Source organism: Bubalus bubalis, chromosome 15 (assembly GCF_019923935.1).
Source record: "Bubalus bubalis isolate 160015118507 breed Murrah chromosome 15, NDDB_SH_1, whole genome shotgun sequence".
Taxonomy (NCBI): Eukaryota; Metazoa; Chordata; class Mammalia; order Artiodactyla; family Bovidae; genus Bubalus; species Bubalus bubalis.
In genome coordinates this window covers 66,623,684-66,640,161 of record NC_059171.1, presented here as the reverse complement: position 1 = coordinate 66,640,161, position 16,478 = coordinate 66,623,684, and the positions used below count along the sequence as shown (strand labels likewise).

General features: G+C 40.2%; 1 protein-coding gene and 1 long non-coding RNA gene across 3 annotated transcripts; one reads left to right on the top strand and one right to left on the bottom strand.

Moving 5' to 3' along the window:
• Positions 1 to 282: 282 nt before the first annotated feature.
• RNF139 (ring finger protein 139) lies at positions 283 to 15,010 on the bottom strand. 2 transcript variants are annotated; one of them, XM_025265475.3, is made up of 2 exons: positions 14,510 to 15,010; positions 283 to 2,438 (listed from the first exon to the last, which is right to left on the bottom strand). In XM_025265475.3, exons 1-2 carry the CDS (start codon positions 14,739 to 14,741, stop codon positions 622 to 624), a joined length of 2,049 nt encoding a protein of 682 aa, XP_025121260.1. In that variant the 5' UTR covers positions 14,742 to 15,010; the 3' UTR covers positions 283 to 621. The 2 variants fall into 2 exon arrangements, with proteins under 2 accessions (XP_025121260.1, XP_006048417.1); XM_006048355.4 differs by having other exon boundaries at positions 14,561 to 15,003.
• On the top strand, positions 12,745 to 13,467 carry LOC112579210. The gene is made up of 3 exons (XR_003103693.3): positions 12,745 to 12,837; positions 13,205 to 13,261; positions 13,378 to 13,467. It is a non-coding gene; the product is annotated as an uncharacterized LOC112579210 (long non-coding RNA).
• Positions 15,011 to 16,478: the final 1,468 nt, after the last annotated feature.

Sequence of the window (16,478 nt, the reverse complement as noted above, 5' to 3'; positions counted from 1 at the left end):
CAAAGTTTAGTTGATATAAATAAGCCTACTTCTCAACTGTCACAGTCTCTGATCTGAATCATTACTGTCAAACCCAGCTCAACTACAATGCTAATATCAAGTGTCAAAAAAGTCTCAGTCACTTCTGACAGCCTATTTTCCCCTTAATTGCAAAATACTCTATATACATATAGAATTTATCCTCTGGTCCAAGTTGTTTTATTTCCTTGATTTAACACAGTTTCCCCTGATTTGCATTTTTATTCTCTCACACCCATTTTAAAAAAAAACGAGGGTCCAGAGTTGGATACATCACAGACTTTCATTGAGGAATCTTTGGCACAGTTGACGCACCATATTATTACATCTATTAAAAAGTTATTTGTTCAAATTTGTCATAAAAATGTGAAAACATTTTATTCTATGTACAATAATGTACACAAATTTAAATAGGTCACCAAAGAGACCAGAAGTAATTAAAGAGGTATATTTACAGTAGCACATCACAGTAAACGGAAAACCATTCACAGATTCAACATTGATACTGTTTTTGTGCTTGGTTACACACGAAGTGAAGCAGATTACTCCATTTTGGATGAACTTAATTTTAAACAAATACCTCAATGATCAGGAAATGCTATTTTAATCAGTATCGTCATTAATCAGTTCTTCAGCTGCTGTGCCCGTGTGCTGAATCACTCCATTTCTTTCTCTCTGAGCGTCGTCATCACAATCTGTACTGTCATCTTCATTCAATTCCCTGTCAGATTCGGCAGCAGCTTCTCTTACAGCTTCCTCTGGATTTTCATTGGGTGCAATAAATCCATTATTGTTAGATGTATTTGTGTTATCCTTGATATCATCTTCAATGTACACTTTTTGATGGCACATTGGACAAGTATCTTGAATGTACAGCCACTTCCGAAGGCAAAGTGCATGGAAATAATGATTACACGGTGTGATACGAGCAGATGTTGTAAACTCATGGTAGCAGATTGCACATACGTCATCTATTTCTTGTAGGCGGCTCCCCTTTATTTCAGGAAGTGAATTAATTTTTTTTACAGCAGTTCTACGATTCATGAATGTCTTCCAGCCATTTTTTGCTTGTAAGTAGATGTTAAAATAGGCATGTAAGCACATCATACAAGCCCGGATTTTACTTCCTGACTCAAACATCATAGTATAAGCCCCATTTCCAAACATTACTACTCCAAATATAAATTCAATAATATTGCCTGTTGAACGAACATAGTAGACATAATCATCAAGCTTTTCCCAGAGGACATTATAGTAGCCATCAATCATGAATAACGTATACACAGTGAGAGAAACTATTACTTTTAAGCAGAGTTCCACACAAAAGGCTGTAACTGCAAATAACCATGTATTTAGTGCATAGTGATGCCAAAGAACATAACTGAGTATAACAGGAAGAATAAACAGGCAAGCAGAAACAAAGAGCACAGGAAAATGTCTACGAAGAGATGACACATGAGAGGCACTGAGCGACATTAATACAGGGTCTGTCATTCCATGGATGAAATGCAGGACTGCTGTTAATAAAAGGCACATGTTTCTGCTTAAGCGGATAAGTCTCTCTTCTGGTCTTAGCCCACTTAAACCAGTCTGAAGAGCCAAAATGAAAAATAAAACAGGTGCTACAAAGCCAAGTCGCCTATCGTCTTCTTCAGTTGACCCAATGAAGGCCAATATTCCAAGACCCAAATAATGGGCTATTGAGGAAATTACAGCACTCATGCCCAGTACAGTGAGTGTAGAGTCACATCCACTAATTATAAGATTGCAAATGAGGTCCCAAAAATCATCCCAAGAGAGAAAGAAGGAATCAGTTTCATTGGCCATTCTTAAAATGTATATTAATACTGTAGCCTGAGCTGTAATTCTTGTTAGCCAGAAGACTCGCAGGACGTCTGGGAAACGAATCCTCTTCCATGTGTCCTCCATTAATAACTGTAATCCATAAATTCGATACATGTGCCTCACTAAAAGATAAACATATCTGGTGGAATAATAAAACCACTTAAGTTTCACTGCCAAGACAAGCACTGTATTTAATGTGAGAATTAAGGAAGAAGTAAAAACTAAAGTCTCTCGGATGTGTAACGGTAGTTCTGTGATTAAGCCTATTACAGGAACCAAGAGATCCAAAATAATTAACTGTGAATAGATGGAATGAATTTGGAGTAGTGTGATGTAGCCAATTCCAAACGTTAGCTGTAGAACAATGAGTGCCATCCACAGCGAGGGCCCTTTTCGAGGAAGCAGCTCAATTCCAAAAGCTGATGTGTTGTAGGCACCATAGAAGTCAATGTGCAAAGCAGCATAATAATTTACCAACACTGAAGTCGCAGCTAATAAAAAGGCTGAACTGTACATGTAAAACTTGAAAAGTGATCGCTGTGACAAGATCAGAACAATACTGGATACAAACATACCTAAAAAAAGAGAGAGAAAGAGGTCATTCGAATGAAACTTTGTTAAAGAATGTTTTTCCACTAAAAGTTATGATGTTCTTCCTTTAATAAGTGTGAACATTTTCAAACTGATGAACAGTATGCCTCAAGACAATTTAGGCTTAAAGGCCCATAAGTGTTTTGTAAAATCAGAGTTCACCAGGACAGATCAAACATATCCTTAAAATCTTACCCCTTATTTTCTAATTTTCAAAGTAATTCAAGTGGCATTATATCTCCAGAAACCAAATTACTAAAATATTTCCAAGATGAGATTGTTGTGATATACACAGTTTAACAAGCTTTAAACTTGAAAGAATGTATATTATAATTTCAGAATTATTCAAAAATAGTTTTCTTAGATACGCCTGTCATTTAAAAGTAGACATTTAATTTCCAAATACATGGGACTTTGTTTAAAGTATCTTTAATATTAATATCTCATATCTTGATGCCAAAGCATTTAAATGCTTTCTTCTCTGAAACTACCCTCCGTGTTTTTTTCAGCTTTAACTTTATTGAGGCTTTCAATGGGTAGATGGAAGGTCTCTCCTGGTAAATGTCACACTGCACTTGAAAATATGTGGGTTATTTTCAAATATCCCTTCATACTAATTTCTAACATAATTCCACAGTGATAACAGACTCTATATGATCTCAATATCTTTGGACCATGAAATTTTTGCACCTTGTTTTATGCCCCTGGATATGTTCCAGTGTCTCCTAGTTTACAGTCTATGGGAACTTAATAGAATTTGTATCCTATTATTGTGTGAAAACTGTATAAATCTGAATTATGTTGAATTGGTTCACAGTGCTTTTCAGGTCTATTATATCCTACTTCTCTGTATACTAATTCTATTATTTTTTGAGAGTTTGATATTGAAATTCTAACTAAAAATCTTAATTTATCTACTTAAAGATTAATTGTAATATATAACTGAACTATATATAACCTTGTTTTGTATTTTCCAAGTCTCTTGTATATGTGTTATCATACTTTGATAATGTAAAAAATTCTGAAAACCTTAAAAAAATAGTTAAGATTACTTCATTACAAAAACACTAAAAATAAGCAAAATGGACAACATTTGTTCCTATTAAATCTGAGATTTTTCTTAAAGTGTTCTTTAGAATGTCAAGTTTAAGTTTTACATTTATAGTTACCCCTATTTCCTCCTTTTACTCAAACTGTGAACTCCTGCTGGCTCTTATTTTTCCTGCTGCTTGAATTTGGGAATTCTCCCTTGGGTCCAAGTTCACTTTTTTTCTGTACATACTTTCCTACAGATACCAAATATGTCCTCCACGTTTCCTTTCTCCTTTTGAATCTTTTTCTTCAAATGTGTGTGTGTACCAAGTTGCTTCAGTCATGTCTAACTCTTTGTGACCCCACAGACTGTAGCCCGCCAGGCTCCTCTGTCCATGGGATTCTCCAGGCAAGAATACTGGAGTGGGTTGCCATGCCCTCCTCCAGCAGATCTTCCTGATCCAGGGATCAAACCTGCATCTCTTTAAATATCCCTGCATTGGTAGGTAGGTTTATTGTTTCTTGTTTTTTTTTAAACCACTAGCGCCATCTGGGAAGCCCTTTCTTCAAACAGTCATCCTTCTAATTCTTAAAACTAAAACAGCATTCAGAAAACCAAAACGTATTTTAGTAAGTTTTCCCCCTCTCCCACACTATAAGCACCAATATACGGTCTCATATGCATCCAGCACCTTCTTTCTTGGTGCTCTGACAAATTTTTAAGTGAGACTACAATAAACATTATTATCCAAGGTTTCAACTATAGAAACCACATCTAAATATTCATCTATTTCTACTTCTGCACTGCAACTACAATACTCAGAATTTCTAAAACCTAAGCCCAAACTGACCTCCAGCAGCTCTTCCTTTCGATTTCCAATTTCAGTCAGAGATACCATTATTATTCTTTTAACTGTACCTTTAGACCCCCATCCTCAAACTCTGAAAATTAGTGACAAATTCTACTAATATCTATACCTCTCCTTTCCTCAGTGACACTCATCTATTAGTCTGTCTCAAAAACTCTTTCATTCAAATTCATCTACAAGCCACCAAACTGCCTTTCTTCATGTCTGTGCTCAAAATACTGCAGCAGCTCTGATATTACTGATTAAAATCTACAGGTCTTGTTCTAACATTCAAGGACCCAATTTGCTTTAAAGTATCAATAATATTCCTTTAAACACATGAACCAACACTCCAGATTTCTTTCTTAAACACACCCCTTCTTCTCTGCCATAATTACAGTTGTATTTACATTCTTCTCTTTGCTTGGCAGGATGGCCCCATTCAACTTCCCAAATCCCTGACTGTCCAAATCCTACCCATCCTACAGACACTCAGACATTACCTGATATTGTAGTTTATAGTTGTGTGTGTGTGCTCAGACACTCAGTCATGTCCGACTCTTTGTGACCCCATGGACTGTAGCCCGCCAGGCTCCTTTGTCCATGAGGATTCTCCATGCAAGAATACTGGAGTGGGTTGCCATGCCCTTCTCCAGGGGATCTTCCCAACCCAGCAATAGAACCCAGATCTCCCATGTTGCAGGTAGATTCTTTACCAGCTGAGCTACCAGGGAAGCCCCAGTTTATAATAACCTGACCAAAAGATCTTCACAACCCAGATAATCACGATGGTGTGACCACTCACCTAGAGCCAGACATCCTGGAATGTGAAGTCAAGTGGGCCTTAGAAAGCATCACTATGAACAAAGCTAGTGGAGGTGATGGAATTCCAGTTGAGCTATTCCAAATCCTGAAAGATGATGCTGTGAAAGTGCTGCACTCAATATGCCAGCAAATTTGGAAAACTCAGCAGTGGCCACAGAACTGGAAAAGGTCAGTTTTCATTCCAATCCCAAAGAAAGGCAATGCCAAAGAATGCTCAAACTACCGCACAATTGCACTCATCTCACATGCTAGTAAAGTGATGCTTAAAATTCTCCAAGCCAGGCTTCAGGAATATGTGAACCGTGAACTTCCTGATGGTCAAGCTGGTTTTAGAAAAGGCAGAGGAACCAGAGATCAAATGGCCAACATCTGCTGGATCATGGAAAAAGCAAGAGAGTTCCAGAAAAGCATCTATTTCTGCTTTATTGACTCTCCCAAAGCCTTTGACTGTGTGGATCACAATAAACTGTGGAAAATTCTGAAAGAGATGGGAATACCAGACCACCTGATCTGCCTCTTGAGAAATTTGCATGCAGGTCAGGAAGCAACAGTTAGAACTGGACATGGAACAACAGACTGGTTCCAAATAGGAAAAGGAGTACATCAAGGCTGTATATTGTCACACTGTTTATTTAACTTATATGCAGAGTACATCATGAGAAACGCTGGACTGGAAGAAACACAAGCTGGAATCAAGATTGCCGGGAGAAATATCAATAACCTCAGCTATGCAGATGACACCACCCTTATGGTAGAAAGTGAAGAGGAACTAAAAAGCCTCTTGATGAAGGTGAAAGTGGAGAGTGAAAAAGCTGGCTTAATGCTCAACATTCAGAAAATGAAGATCATGGCATCCAGTCCCATCACTTCATGGGAAATAGATGGGGAAACAGTGGAAACAGTGTCAGACTTTATTTTTCTGGGCTCCAAAATCACTGCAGATGGTGACTGCAGCCATGAAATTAAAAGACGCTTACTCCTTGGAAGGAAAGTTATGACCAACCTAGACAGCATATTCAAAAGCAGAGACATTACTTTGCCAACAAAGGTTCGTCTAGTCAAGGCTATGGTTTTTCCTGTGGTCATGTATGGATGTGAGTTGGACTGTGAAGAAGGCTGAGCGCCGAAGAATTGATGCTTTTGAACTGTGGTGTTGGAGAAGACTCTTGAGAGTCCCTTGGACTGCAAGGAGATCCAACCAGTCCATTCTAAAGGAGATCAGCCCTGGGTGTTCTTTGGAAGGAATGATGCTAAAGCTGAAACTCCAGTACTTTGGCCACCTCATGCGAAGAGTTGACTCATTGGAAAAGACTCTGATGCTGGGAGGGATTGGGGGCAAGAGGAGAAGGGGACGACAGAGGATGAGATGGCCGGATGGCATCACTGACTCAATGGACATGAGTCTGAGTGAACTCGGGAGTTGGTGATGGACAGAGAGGCCTGGCGTGCTGCGATTCATGGGGTCGCAACGACTCGGACATGACTGAGCGACTGATCTGAACTGATTATGTAATATGTCCTTGATAGCAAGCAAGGATCTGAACTTTTATGTCTATGGATCCCAAAATATTTTGTAGAAAATAAAGTGCAATTAGTATTCACTAGGGAAATAAACATTTCTGTTGAATTCTGAATTATATTTTTAAAGGCATCCATGAAACACAGCCCACTTGGAAATGAAAAACTATGACAAGACAAAGCTGAGAAATGAAACCTTGGAGTACAGAAAAAGTGACAAACTCCAAATTAAACACCCATCTTCCCATGTGACTTCAGTATGTAACCAAGACCAATAATGCACATTACAACAGAGGCATTTCACAATCCACTGCAGTTAGAAGCAAGAACCAAGTTCCTCCAAATGATGACTGCCCACAAATTTTATTTTGTGCCAATCTGTCAGGTCATTTGTGAAAAACAGAACAGAAGGAAACAATCACCTGGAAGATAATACAGTAACCTCCGTGCAAGAACTAACTACCTGCTTTCCTGAGCAAGTGGGCCACTAATAATCTCCCCAAAAGCTGACAGCTGGGAATGGCCCTTTCAATAGAAAATGGGCTTTATTTTTTTGGAACAGGATTAGAAACCCTTTCCATGGAAGGTAACAGGAAATGGAATTTAATCAGCTGCCATATGTAATCTTAATTTCTCTAAATAGAAAAACAAAAGTCAGTAGTTTTTTCCTGAGACAAAATTTAATCTAAAATAAGTCAAAACTAAATCAAGATAACTTCAGTTCTACTTTATGCCACTTTTTAAAAGGAGAGAGTTAAGTAGGAACTGTAAATTATTTTTAACTTGCTATTCACAAAGTGGTAAATTAATCTTTACCTGTCAATATTCATGAACTTTGCTGTAACTTATAACCAGACTTTATTCTAATAGCTTTATCTCCACCACTAAAGCTTATTTTTACACAGAGATTAAGGAATGATTTGGGTTTTTAGAAATACTTCTGGATAAAAACTGCCATTTTGCTTTGTGCAAATGTACCAAAAGAAAAAAAGAGAATATGACAGGCAAATAAGGCAGAGAGACTACAACTTCAAAGGCTGGATATCTCCTTGTAAGTAACAATCTTATACTATTCTCTCTTTCCTGATTAAAATCAGTTCCCAAGATTTAATAATGACCAGCATTTCCTGGTGGCTCAGTGGTAAAGAATCCACCTGCCAGTGCAAGAGACACTGGTTTGATCCCTGGATCAGGAAGCTCCCCTGGATAGGAAATGGCAACCGGCTCCAGTATTCTGGCCTGGAAATTCCACAGACAGAGGAGCCTGGTGGACTGCAGCCCACAGTCCATGGGGTCGCAAATAGGCAGACACAACCGAGCACGTGCATGCCCCACAAACATTTCGAGAATGGTATAAAATGATTTTAATTCCTACCCAAAGTCTGTATGCATAGGAGGCCCTTAAATTTTTCCTTTATACTCATGTTCCTGTGTATGGAATACAGAATCAGCTCTCATTTTCATGGGAAAAAAGTAAGTCAACTCTCCAAGTCTCTCAAGTACTCTTCCCTCTCAAGGCCTTCAGGAAGTGTTGGCAATAACACCGAAGTTTGGTTTCATTTTCCCAACTCCAGACATTCAACTCTTGATATTTAACCTGTAGGCCTAAGAAAATTTAGCTCCTAGACAGAAGTTTCCTCATTAAGATTTAAGACTGACCTGCAATGAGTATCAAGGGTTATATAAATGCTGCTTTTCAAGGAAAAAGCACCTTGGGACAGTGGCAAATAGAACTAACTAGCATCACAATTTAGGGATCTGGTTCTCCAGTAATTCGAGTTTTACTTAAGTGCTCAAGGCAGGAAAAAGGGCAGGAATCCAAGTCAATTCAGGTGCTCTGAAGATATATAGGAACTCAATTCATGAAAGAGTTCAGGGCCTTTTCAATTTGGATTACCAAAAGTGAGCAAACAAAACAAGCAGACAAAAAAAAAAAAAAACCCAAACCAAAAAACCAAACCACCATGTACGTTATACAGCACAATGTTCAACTCTTTTCTGTGTAAAGTCCATTCACACCCTTAACCTTTCTGGAAGTTCGGGACTAAAAACTGGAAGGAAATAATAATAATACAACTCTCCAAGTACCTTAAATACTTTTAATACATAACATATAACCTAAAGCAAGCTGTGGAAAAACATTTCAACGCCTGACAGAATAAAGATGGAACAGTACTAAAATAAGTGTTATAACTGTCTTACTACTCCCAAGGGAAACCTATGCAATGAAAAGTATAACAAATAAAACATCTTGAAATGTTAATCTGTAGATGTACCTGACAAACATAGGATAAATTTTTTCTATCAAACTTAAAAAAATGTTACTAAGTCCTTTATTAATAAGATAAATTGCTTTTAAATTTTAACAAGTATGTTTTTATTAAAAACATATGAACATTTTTTAAAAAGTCCAATCCCATAGGTATTAAATGAAGAATTAACCAAATTTTGCATAAATACACACACTCATGGATAAATACTTCTTTTTGCTTTTTACCCAAAGGAGATCCCATTATAATAACGGAGTCTTTTTTAACCTTTTCAAAAAACTGCATTTCTGAATACTCAAAGAGGGCATCTTCTTATTTATTGCCCATTCATGTTTCTTCCTCTGTGAAATGCCAGTTTATCTTTTGCTCATTTATTTATGGAGCTGTTTTTCCTTGCTGAATATAGTCATTTAAAAAGTATTCTGACTACAGACTCTTTGCAGCTATCTGTAATGCAAGCATCTTCTCCAGATGTAGGGCTGCTCTTTTCTCTTTCTGATGCTCCCTTTGATTAACAGAGGTTTTTAATTTTAATATCACTGAATTTATTATTTCATACACTTGCTTTTATATAGTTTTACAGAACTTTTCCCTTACTCTAAGATTAAAAAAAAAAAAAGTTCTACATTTTCTTCTAACTTTTTAAAGTTCTGCTTTTCACATTAAGATACTAATCCACTTTGAACTATTTATATACTGATGTGAGGTAGGGTTCAATATAATTTTTTCCATATAAGTAACCAAATGGCCACAAATAGAATAGTCTAATTTACCTCAATTGTACTTCAATTCTACCTCTGAAACACATCAAGTTTCTCCACATACAAAGGTGGTCTGTTTCTGGGCTTTGAACTCTATGCTCTTTATTGGTCTATTTGTCCATCTCAGTGGTTCTCAACCAGGATCAGATTTTGCACCAATCATTTGGCCACAATCCTGCCACCCCCCCACCATCAAAGAATTATCCCTCCAAAATATCAACGGTATCTGCTCAGACTCCCTAGGCTATCCCAATGCAGTCAATCATTACAATCACTTCACTTTGTTTTTACAGTCACAGGTTTTCTGAGTTCCTTCTACAGCACCAAAAGTCAGTCACTTTTTTCAACAACTTCACTGCATGGCTGTAACTAGTACACATATACAATGAATAGATTCTCTTTCAACAGAGATTTAGATTAACAATTTTTGTTTTGTTATTACCAACAATGCTGCAATGAATAGTCTTGCCCACATTTTCTGTAAAACTGTATCTTCAGGCCAAATATTCAGAACTAGAATTGTGAGTCAAAAGGTATAATAAATTTTAATTTCAGTTGACAGTGCCAAGTGGCTTTACATAAAAATAATAGCTTACCAAAACTGTTTAACATCATCTATTTCCCCATACCTTTGCCAAACTAGTTTTTATTCAAACTTTGAATTCTTTACCAATCTTGCAAGTAAAATTTTAACTGCATTTCTTTAATTATAAATGAGGCTGAGTAATTTTGTTTTGCTTATTGATCGTGTACATTTTATTTACTCTGATATGCTTATCCTGGGGCCTATTTTCCTCCAGGAGTAAATATTTTTCTCATCGGAAGAGTAAAACTCTTACTAGTACTTCAACTAAGTATGACACAAATACTTCCCCCTTGATGTGTCATTTAAAAAAAAAAACTTTGTAAAAAAGAATTTTGTCATCAAGAAGCATTTCATTTTTATGTACTCAAATTTATCAAAACTTCCCTTGTAATTTCCGGATTTTCTCCTATGTTTAGAAAGGCCTTTCCACGTCGATGAATTGTCATTATATGAGTAATACTATTAAAACAAACTCCTATGCTTGCATTTTCTGCCTTGGATTTAGATTTGCTAATTCAGCATTACACTGCACTGGGTTACATTTCATTTAGCACTTAACACCTCCTAAGAATAGCTTAATATTCTTAAAAATTATATATATTATGATATGATCTAATTTGGATCTCCAAAGTGAGATGCTTTATATTCTGATCTGCAGAATTCTCATATTAGTTTGATAACAAATAAAAGTATAGTAGTAATAGTTTCTTGTAGGAGAGTAAATTCTTTAGACACTATAAATAAAACTGGATGCAGAAAAGATTTCCATCTTGACAATTCCATTTTAAGAAAAAGGTGAGATTGACAAATTTTGAGATTTATATTCAGTAGTACAGAGAGGTCTACAATTATTAAAAAAACTACCCAGGGAGAACAATTGATTTCAACCATCTTTGGGTATCTTTTACACACAAACCCGTCACTCTGAATAATAAACAAGATGCTTCATTGTTTTGTTGTTCAGCTGCTAAGTCTTGATTAACTCTTTGCAACCCATCAGGCTCTCCTGTCCTTCAATGAATGATCCTCAAATATGTAGGATATTTATTTTTATTCAGGGTGAAATTTTCTCCCACCAAAACCAGTTTTTAATAATTTTATTATTCTTACAAATATGATAAATTAGTATAATTACATTGTCATAATGTGAGGAGCTTCCTTTGGGGCTCAGATAGTAAAGAATCTGCCTACAATGCAGGAGACCTGGATTCAATCCCTGGGTCAGGAAGATCCCCTGGAGAAGGAATGGCAACCCACTCCAGTATTCTTGCCTGAAGAATCCCATGGACAGAGGAGTCTGGCGGGCTACAGTCCATGGGGTCGCAAAGAGTTGGACATGACTGAGCTAGTCGACTAACACACACAATGTGAGGAGCAATCAAGAGACAGACTTGGAAAATATTTTGTATTTTTCATTAAAGTCTGACCCAGAGAACACTCTGCAATCAAAATTTTCAAATAAACAGCACCAACATTTTGCTAATGACTTCCAAAAACCAAAATATCTGTAACACAGTAGTATGGTCTTAACTGAAGTATAAAAATTTTGTTTAAAAGCTATTAATACCATGTTTACTAGTAGCTAACAATGACATGTTCCTTACTAGATTCCAGGTACGGTTATAAGAGCTTATAGCCTTACTTATTGCCATTAACACTCTACAAGAGAAATACAGTATTATGGTTCATCTTCACAAAGGTGAAGAAAAGAGGCACAAAGCAGGTAAGTAACTTGACAGAGTCACATTCTTATTTAACCTGTCAAATACTAACTTCCATGATTTGCTACATAAATAAGAAGCATGGATATAGAACAAAGAAACTACGAGTTCAGTGTTCTTGAATTACAAAAGAGTTAATCAAAGAAAATACTCGTTTAAAGTTCCCTAGCCTGAAGCTCCGGAGAAGGCAATGGCAACCCACTCCAGTACTCTTGCCTGGAAAATCCCATGGACAGAGGAGCCTGGTAGGCTGAAGTTCATGGGGTCACCAAGAGTCAGACACGACTGAGCAACTTCACCTTCACTTTTCACTTTCATGCATTGGAGAAGGAAAGGGCAACCCACTCCAGTGTTCTTGCCTGGAGAATCCTAGGGACGGGGGAGCCTGGTGGGCTGCCGTCTATGGGGCTGCACAAAGTCGGACACATCTGAAGCGACTTAGCAGCCGCAGCAGCCTGAAGCTCAACCGTGAGCGCCCTGCATTCTGTAGTATACAGGCCAGAACATTCAAGGCATTGGCTACACTGCTGCCAGAATGACTTTGTGAATCCTCTCAAACCCAGTTTTGTGGGGTTTTTTGGCCTCCTCCTGCCTCCTCTCAAAGCAGAAGTAGGGGAAGCCCCTCCCACCACCCTCAAGTCCATGTTACATTTGTTATTTATTGCCCAAAACAGAACTGCGTAATTTCAAATTTCATGAAGTTCTCTAGGAGTCTGTTAGCTTCTACTCTCTAGCAAACTTTCTCTTCTCCTATGGGGTTCAGGAATAGAAACGATCAATGTTCTCCATTTCTCAGTCTCCCCACTCCAGGAATCAGTACAGGTACTGACTGCAGGCATGTATGTTATCATGTCATCAATTAAGGTGGGTGTGTGTGTGGGGGGGTTGGCAGTCATGGGCTCAGCTGGGACCACCTTTCTATTTATATAACGAGACAAGCAACTGCCTTATTATGATGAGGAACCTCTAAATGACAGGAAAAAAATGTTTTCCCATCAGGTTCCTGTTCTTATTAATTTCACCGTAACATTATTTAACTAATTTCATTTTTATCCCCCCCCAACTATCAGGATTAAACAAAATATGTTAAGTACAAAACATTAAGGTTGCTAATTCTCTTTTTATATTGTGGTAGAAAACATAATAGTTTCAGGTGACCAATATAATGATTTGCTATTTCTGTATACAGGAAATCACACAGCTCCATTTTTGCTACAAATGATGAGGGCATCACATTTTTGCAGCGGTAAGTGGGATTACGTTACTGAGAAGTCTTGTGCTAAGGAACATCGCATTCACATCTGTTTGTTTTAAGATGTAGTGTTATGATCATTACTATACTATTCTGTATCTGGATTACAGCTGTACTGAGGAAGAAAATGAGGCACGCCTGATGTCTTAAGACAACGTTAAGTCTAGGATCTTGCTGTGTATCAACCTCTAGGACTTTCAGTTTCCTCATCTGTAAAATGAAACTATTCATAACACCACCCAATCTCCTTTGAGGGATTTGAGAGATTTTTGAAAATCAACTTAGATAATACCAGTGAAGATGCGCTGCAAAAGTAAAGTATCAAAAAATGTCAAGTGTTGTTATTTATCGCTGAAAAGAAAACTCAATATCATCATTTTTAAAAAGAATAAAGTAGCAACAAATGGCTTCTAACTCAGAAAGGCTTAGAAAAGATCTCACCATCCGCTTGTCCTCAGCAACACTTCAAAGGCACTACCTCACTAAAACCTGACACTCTACCTCATCAACAAAATCTGCCACGTTTCAATTCCTTAAAAACTTAAACATAAATGCTTCTCACTCGGGCAATGCAAGAGAAAATGGGGAATGAAGTACATGATGCTTTTCACACTCCACTCTTACACAACGAAGATACTGATTTTCATAAATCTCATCAGTTTCTAGCCACCTTTTTATAACCGTTCTCAATACCTTCTCCTCTATTCACGGAAAATTTTAGGACTCATTATTAAGTATCACCTTCTTCATAAAGGTCTTTGGCAAATCTCAAGGTTTGATTGACATTCTCTCTCGTGTGGATGTCATTCAGATGACAACACACGAATACTGCGCATTTTGGAAAGGGGGAAACTGAGGCCCAGGTCTTGGCACATAGAGCCCAAGGTCACACACGGCGAGATGGCAAAACGTAAGCAGAGGTGCTGTTTTTCCAAGGCTGTCGCATAGGACGCGGTGAGACAAGACTCACTCCCCAAGAGAGCAGCAGGCACAGGGCCAGATGCTCGCACATCGCTGCTTCCTCCCCACCCTCACTCAAGAGGCAAAAACCAACAGGAGGCTGACTCGCTGGGAGGACCGCTCTGCTGTCAACTCCGAGACAAGTGTCATCTCCTCCCGCCCGGCCCACAAAGACGCCGCCCCCCCCCCCCCCGCCCCACTCGGGGGGGAAACGAAACTAGTTGACACACACACGCCCCCACCCCCATCCACCTGCGCACGGCTGCCTTCCCCCTCCTGCACCTCTCGGCCTGCTGAGCCGTCCCCGGACGCATCCTACCCCGTTCCCCTCACCAAGGAGCCGGAGGAAGATCTGGAGTCCGATGCAGAACCGGCTTTGGCTGGAATCGTAGTAGGAGTTGAAAATGGCGTCGATGATGTAGAGGCAGGGCACCCGGAGCGCCACTTCGAGCGCCGCCCAGACCTGCTGATGGGCCATCCGCACCTGCTGCTGCGGGGGCCCCACCGCCGCCATGAGCCGCTGCCACACCGGGGCTGGGCGGGCCGCGCGGGGCAGGGCCCGGGACGGCGGCCGGGGGCGGAGGCGAAGGCAGGCGACTCCGCCCCCGCCCTCCCTCTCGTGTCTCTCTCACGGCCCGCCCCGCCGCCCGCTCGCGTCTCTCGAGCTGGAGCAGGCGGCGGAGGCGGCGGCTGAGGCGGCTCCCGGGAGGCCTCCGGGTGTCGGTGTATCCGGCAGGCTACGGTCTGGCTCCTCCTCCCTCCACCGCTTCCCCCGCCCGCGGAGCCACCATCTTGACCTCGCCTGCCCGCCTCTGCCGTTGCTGCTGTTGCCAGACCGGGAGGCCGCCCGCGGTCACGCGAGACCGCTGAGCCCGCGCGCCGACGTTCGCGTCATAATCCGGCGCAGTCATCACGCTCGGCATAGCAGACGTCCCTCTCGTTACCATGGTTTCCGCGCCTTCACGGCTTTTGGCGCCACCCAGTGGTGCAACCTCTGGGTAGCCGCCTCACCCTTAAAAGCGTCGGGGCAGTGCGGGTTTCCCTGTTTCCGCGGACGGGAATTACTAGTTGCTTTATTAGAGCCCATTAAACGTCCCATAAACATGATTCAGAGCTGCTGGAGTTGGAAAGCCAAAAGGCGCCGCCCGCCAGAGCTACTCAACTCCACCGACAGGCCGGGTCTCAGCGGCCGACCTTCCGGCAAAGATGCTACCAGGCCTCCTGGGGTTCTGTTGGAGGCGTCGCTGCTCGCGGGCTATGGAGCAGACGCTGTGGTTTGGGCAGGGTGTGGTAAGCGATACCGAGAAAAACATCCCTTTGCACATTATCCTTGTGTCTCCTACCCGATTGGGCAGAACTGCGGATCCTAGTTGGCCACATTAGGATGTCAAGGGCAAGACCTCTGGCCTTGGTATTTGGGTCACATCTTTGAGATAAGAATACCCAGGCAATCCCTTCTCAAGGCGGAAGAGACCATACATTTTAATGTTTCTGTAGCGGATTAGAACATAAGACTCCAGAATAAGACATTTTGACATGATTATTTTAAGCTGAAGATAGTTGGGACATAGCAGGAACAAACAAAAATCCTTCCACCTCAGCACTTCCCCCCTTCCATTTGTTTAAATGATCTTAATTTCGTGAAAGTCGCTCAGTTGTGTCGACTCTGCCTGGAATTCTCCAGGCCGGAGTACTGGAGTGGGTAGCCTTTCCCTTCTCCAGGGGATCTTCCTAACCCAGGGACTGAACCCAGGTCTCCCACACTGCAGGTGGATTCTTTACCAGCCGAGCCACAAGGGAAGCCCTGAGAATAAGGGAGTGGGTAGCCTGTTCCTTCTCCAAAGGGATCTTCCCGATCCAGGAATCAAACCGGAGTCTCCTGCATTGCAGGCGGATTCTTTACCAACTGAGCTATCAGGGAAGTCCTCCATTTGCCTAAAAATCAGACGTAAATTTCTATTGGTAAAAGTTGTGTCCCGCCCCCTTACCAAGAGGACAGCTCAAACACCCTCAAACCTTATTAAACTAATCCTTATCTTCCATTAGTTTTCCCCCAAATGTTTACCTTCCCAGAGTTTGCCATCCTTGAAAGCCTAAACAAACCCCTTTTTCTTTTATCCATTTCTCTACATTGTTCTTTGTTAAGATGCTGTATAAGCTCCAAACTGTAGCCACCGCTTTGAGTTATTCGACACTTAGCTTCTCCCAGGCGTCTGTGCACCGCATGAGTCAATAAACTCTTCTTTTTCTC

What these genes read in the sequence shown, in the direction of transcription:
- RNF139 (XM_025265475.3), bottom strand. Translation starts at nt 14,741, where the DNA reads ATGGCGGCGGTGGGGCCCCCGCAGCAGCAGGTGCGGATGGCCCATCAG. An exon ending in ACGGCTCAGCAGGCCGAGAG is followed by an intron (nt 2,439 to 14,509) that starts GTGCAGGAGGGG and finishes CTCTTTTTTTAG; the next exon opens with GTATGTTTGTATCCAGTATT.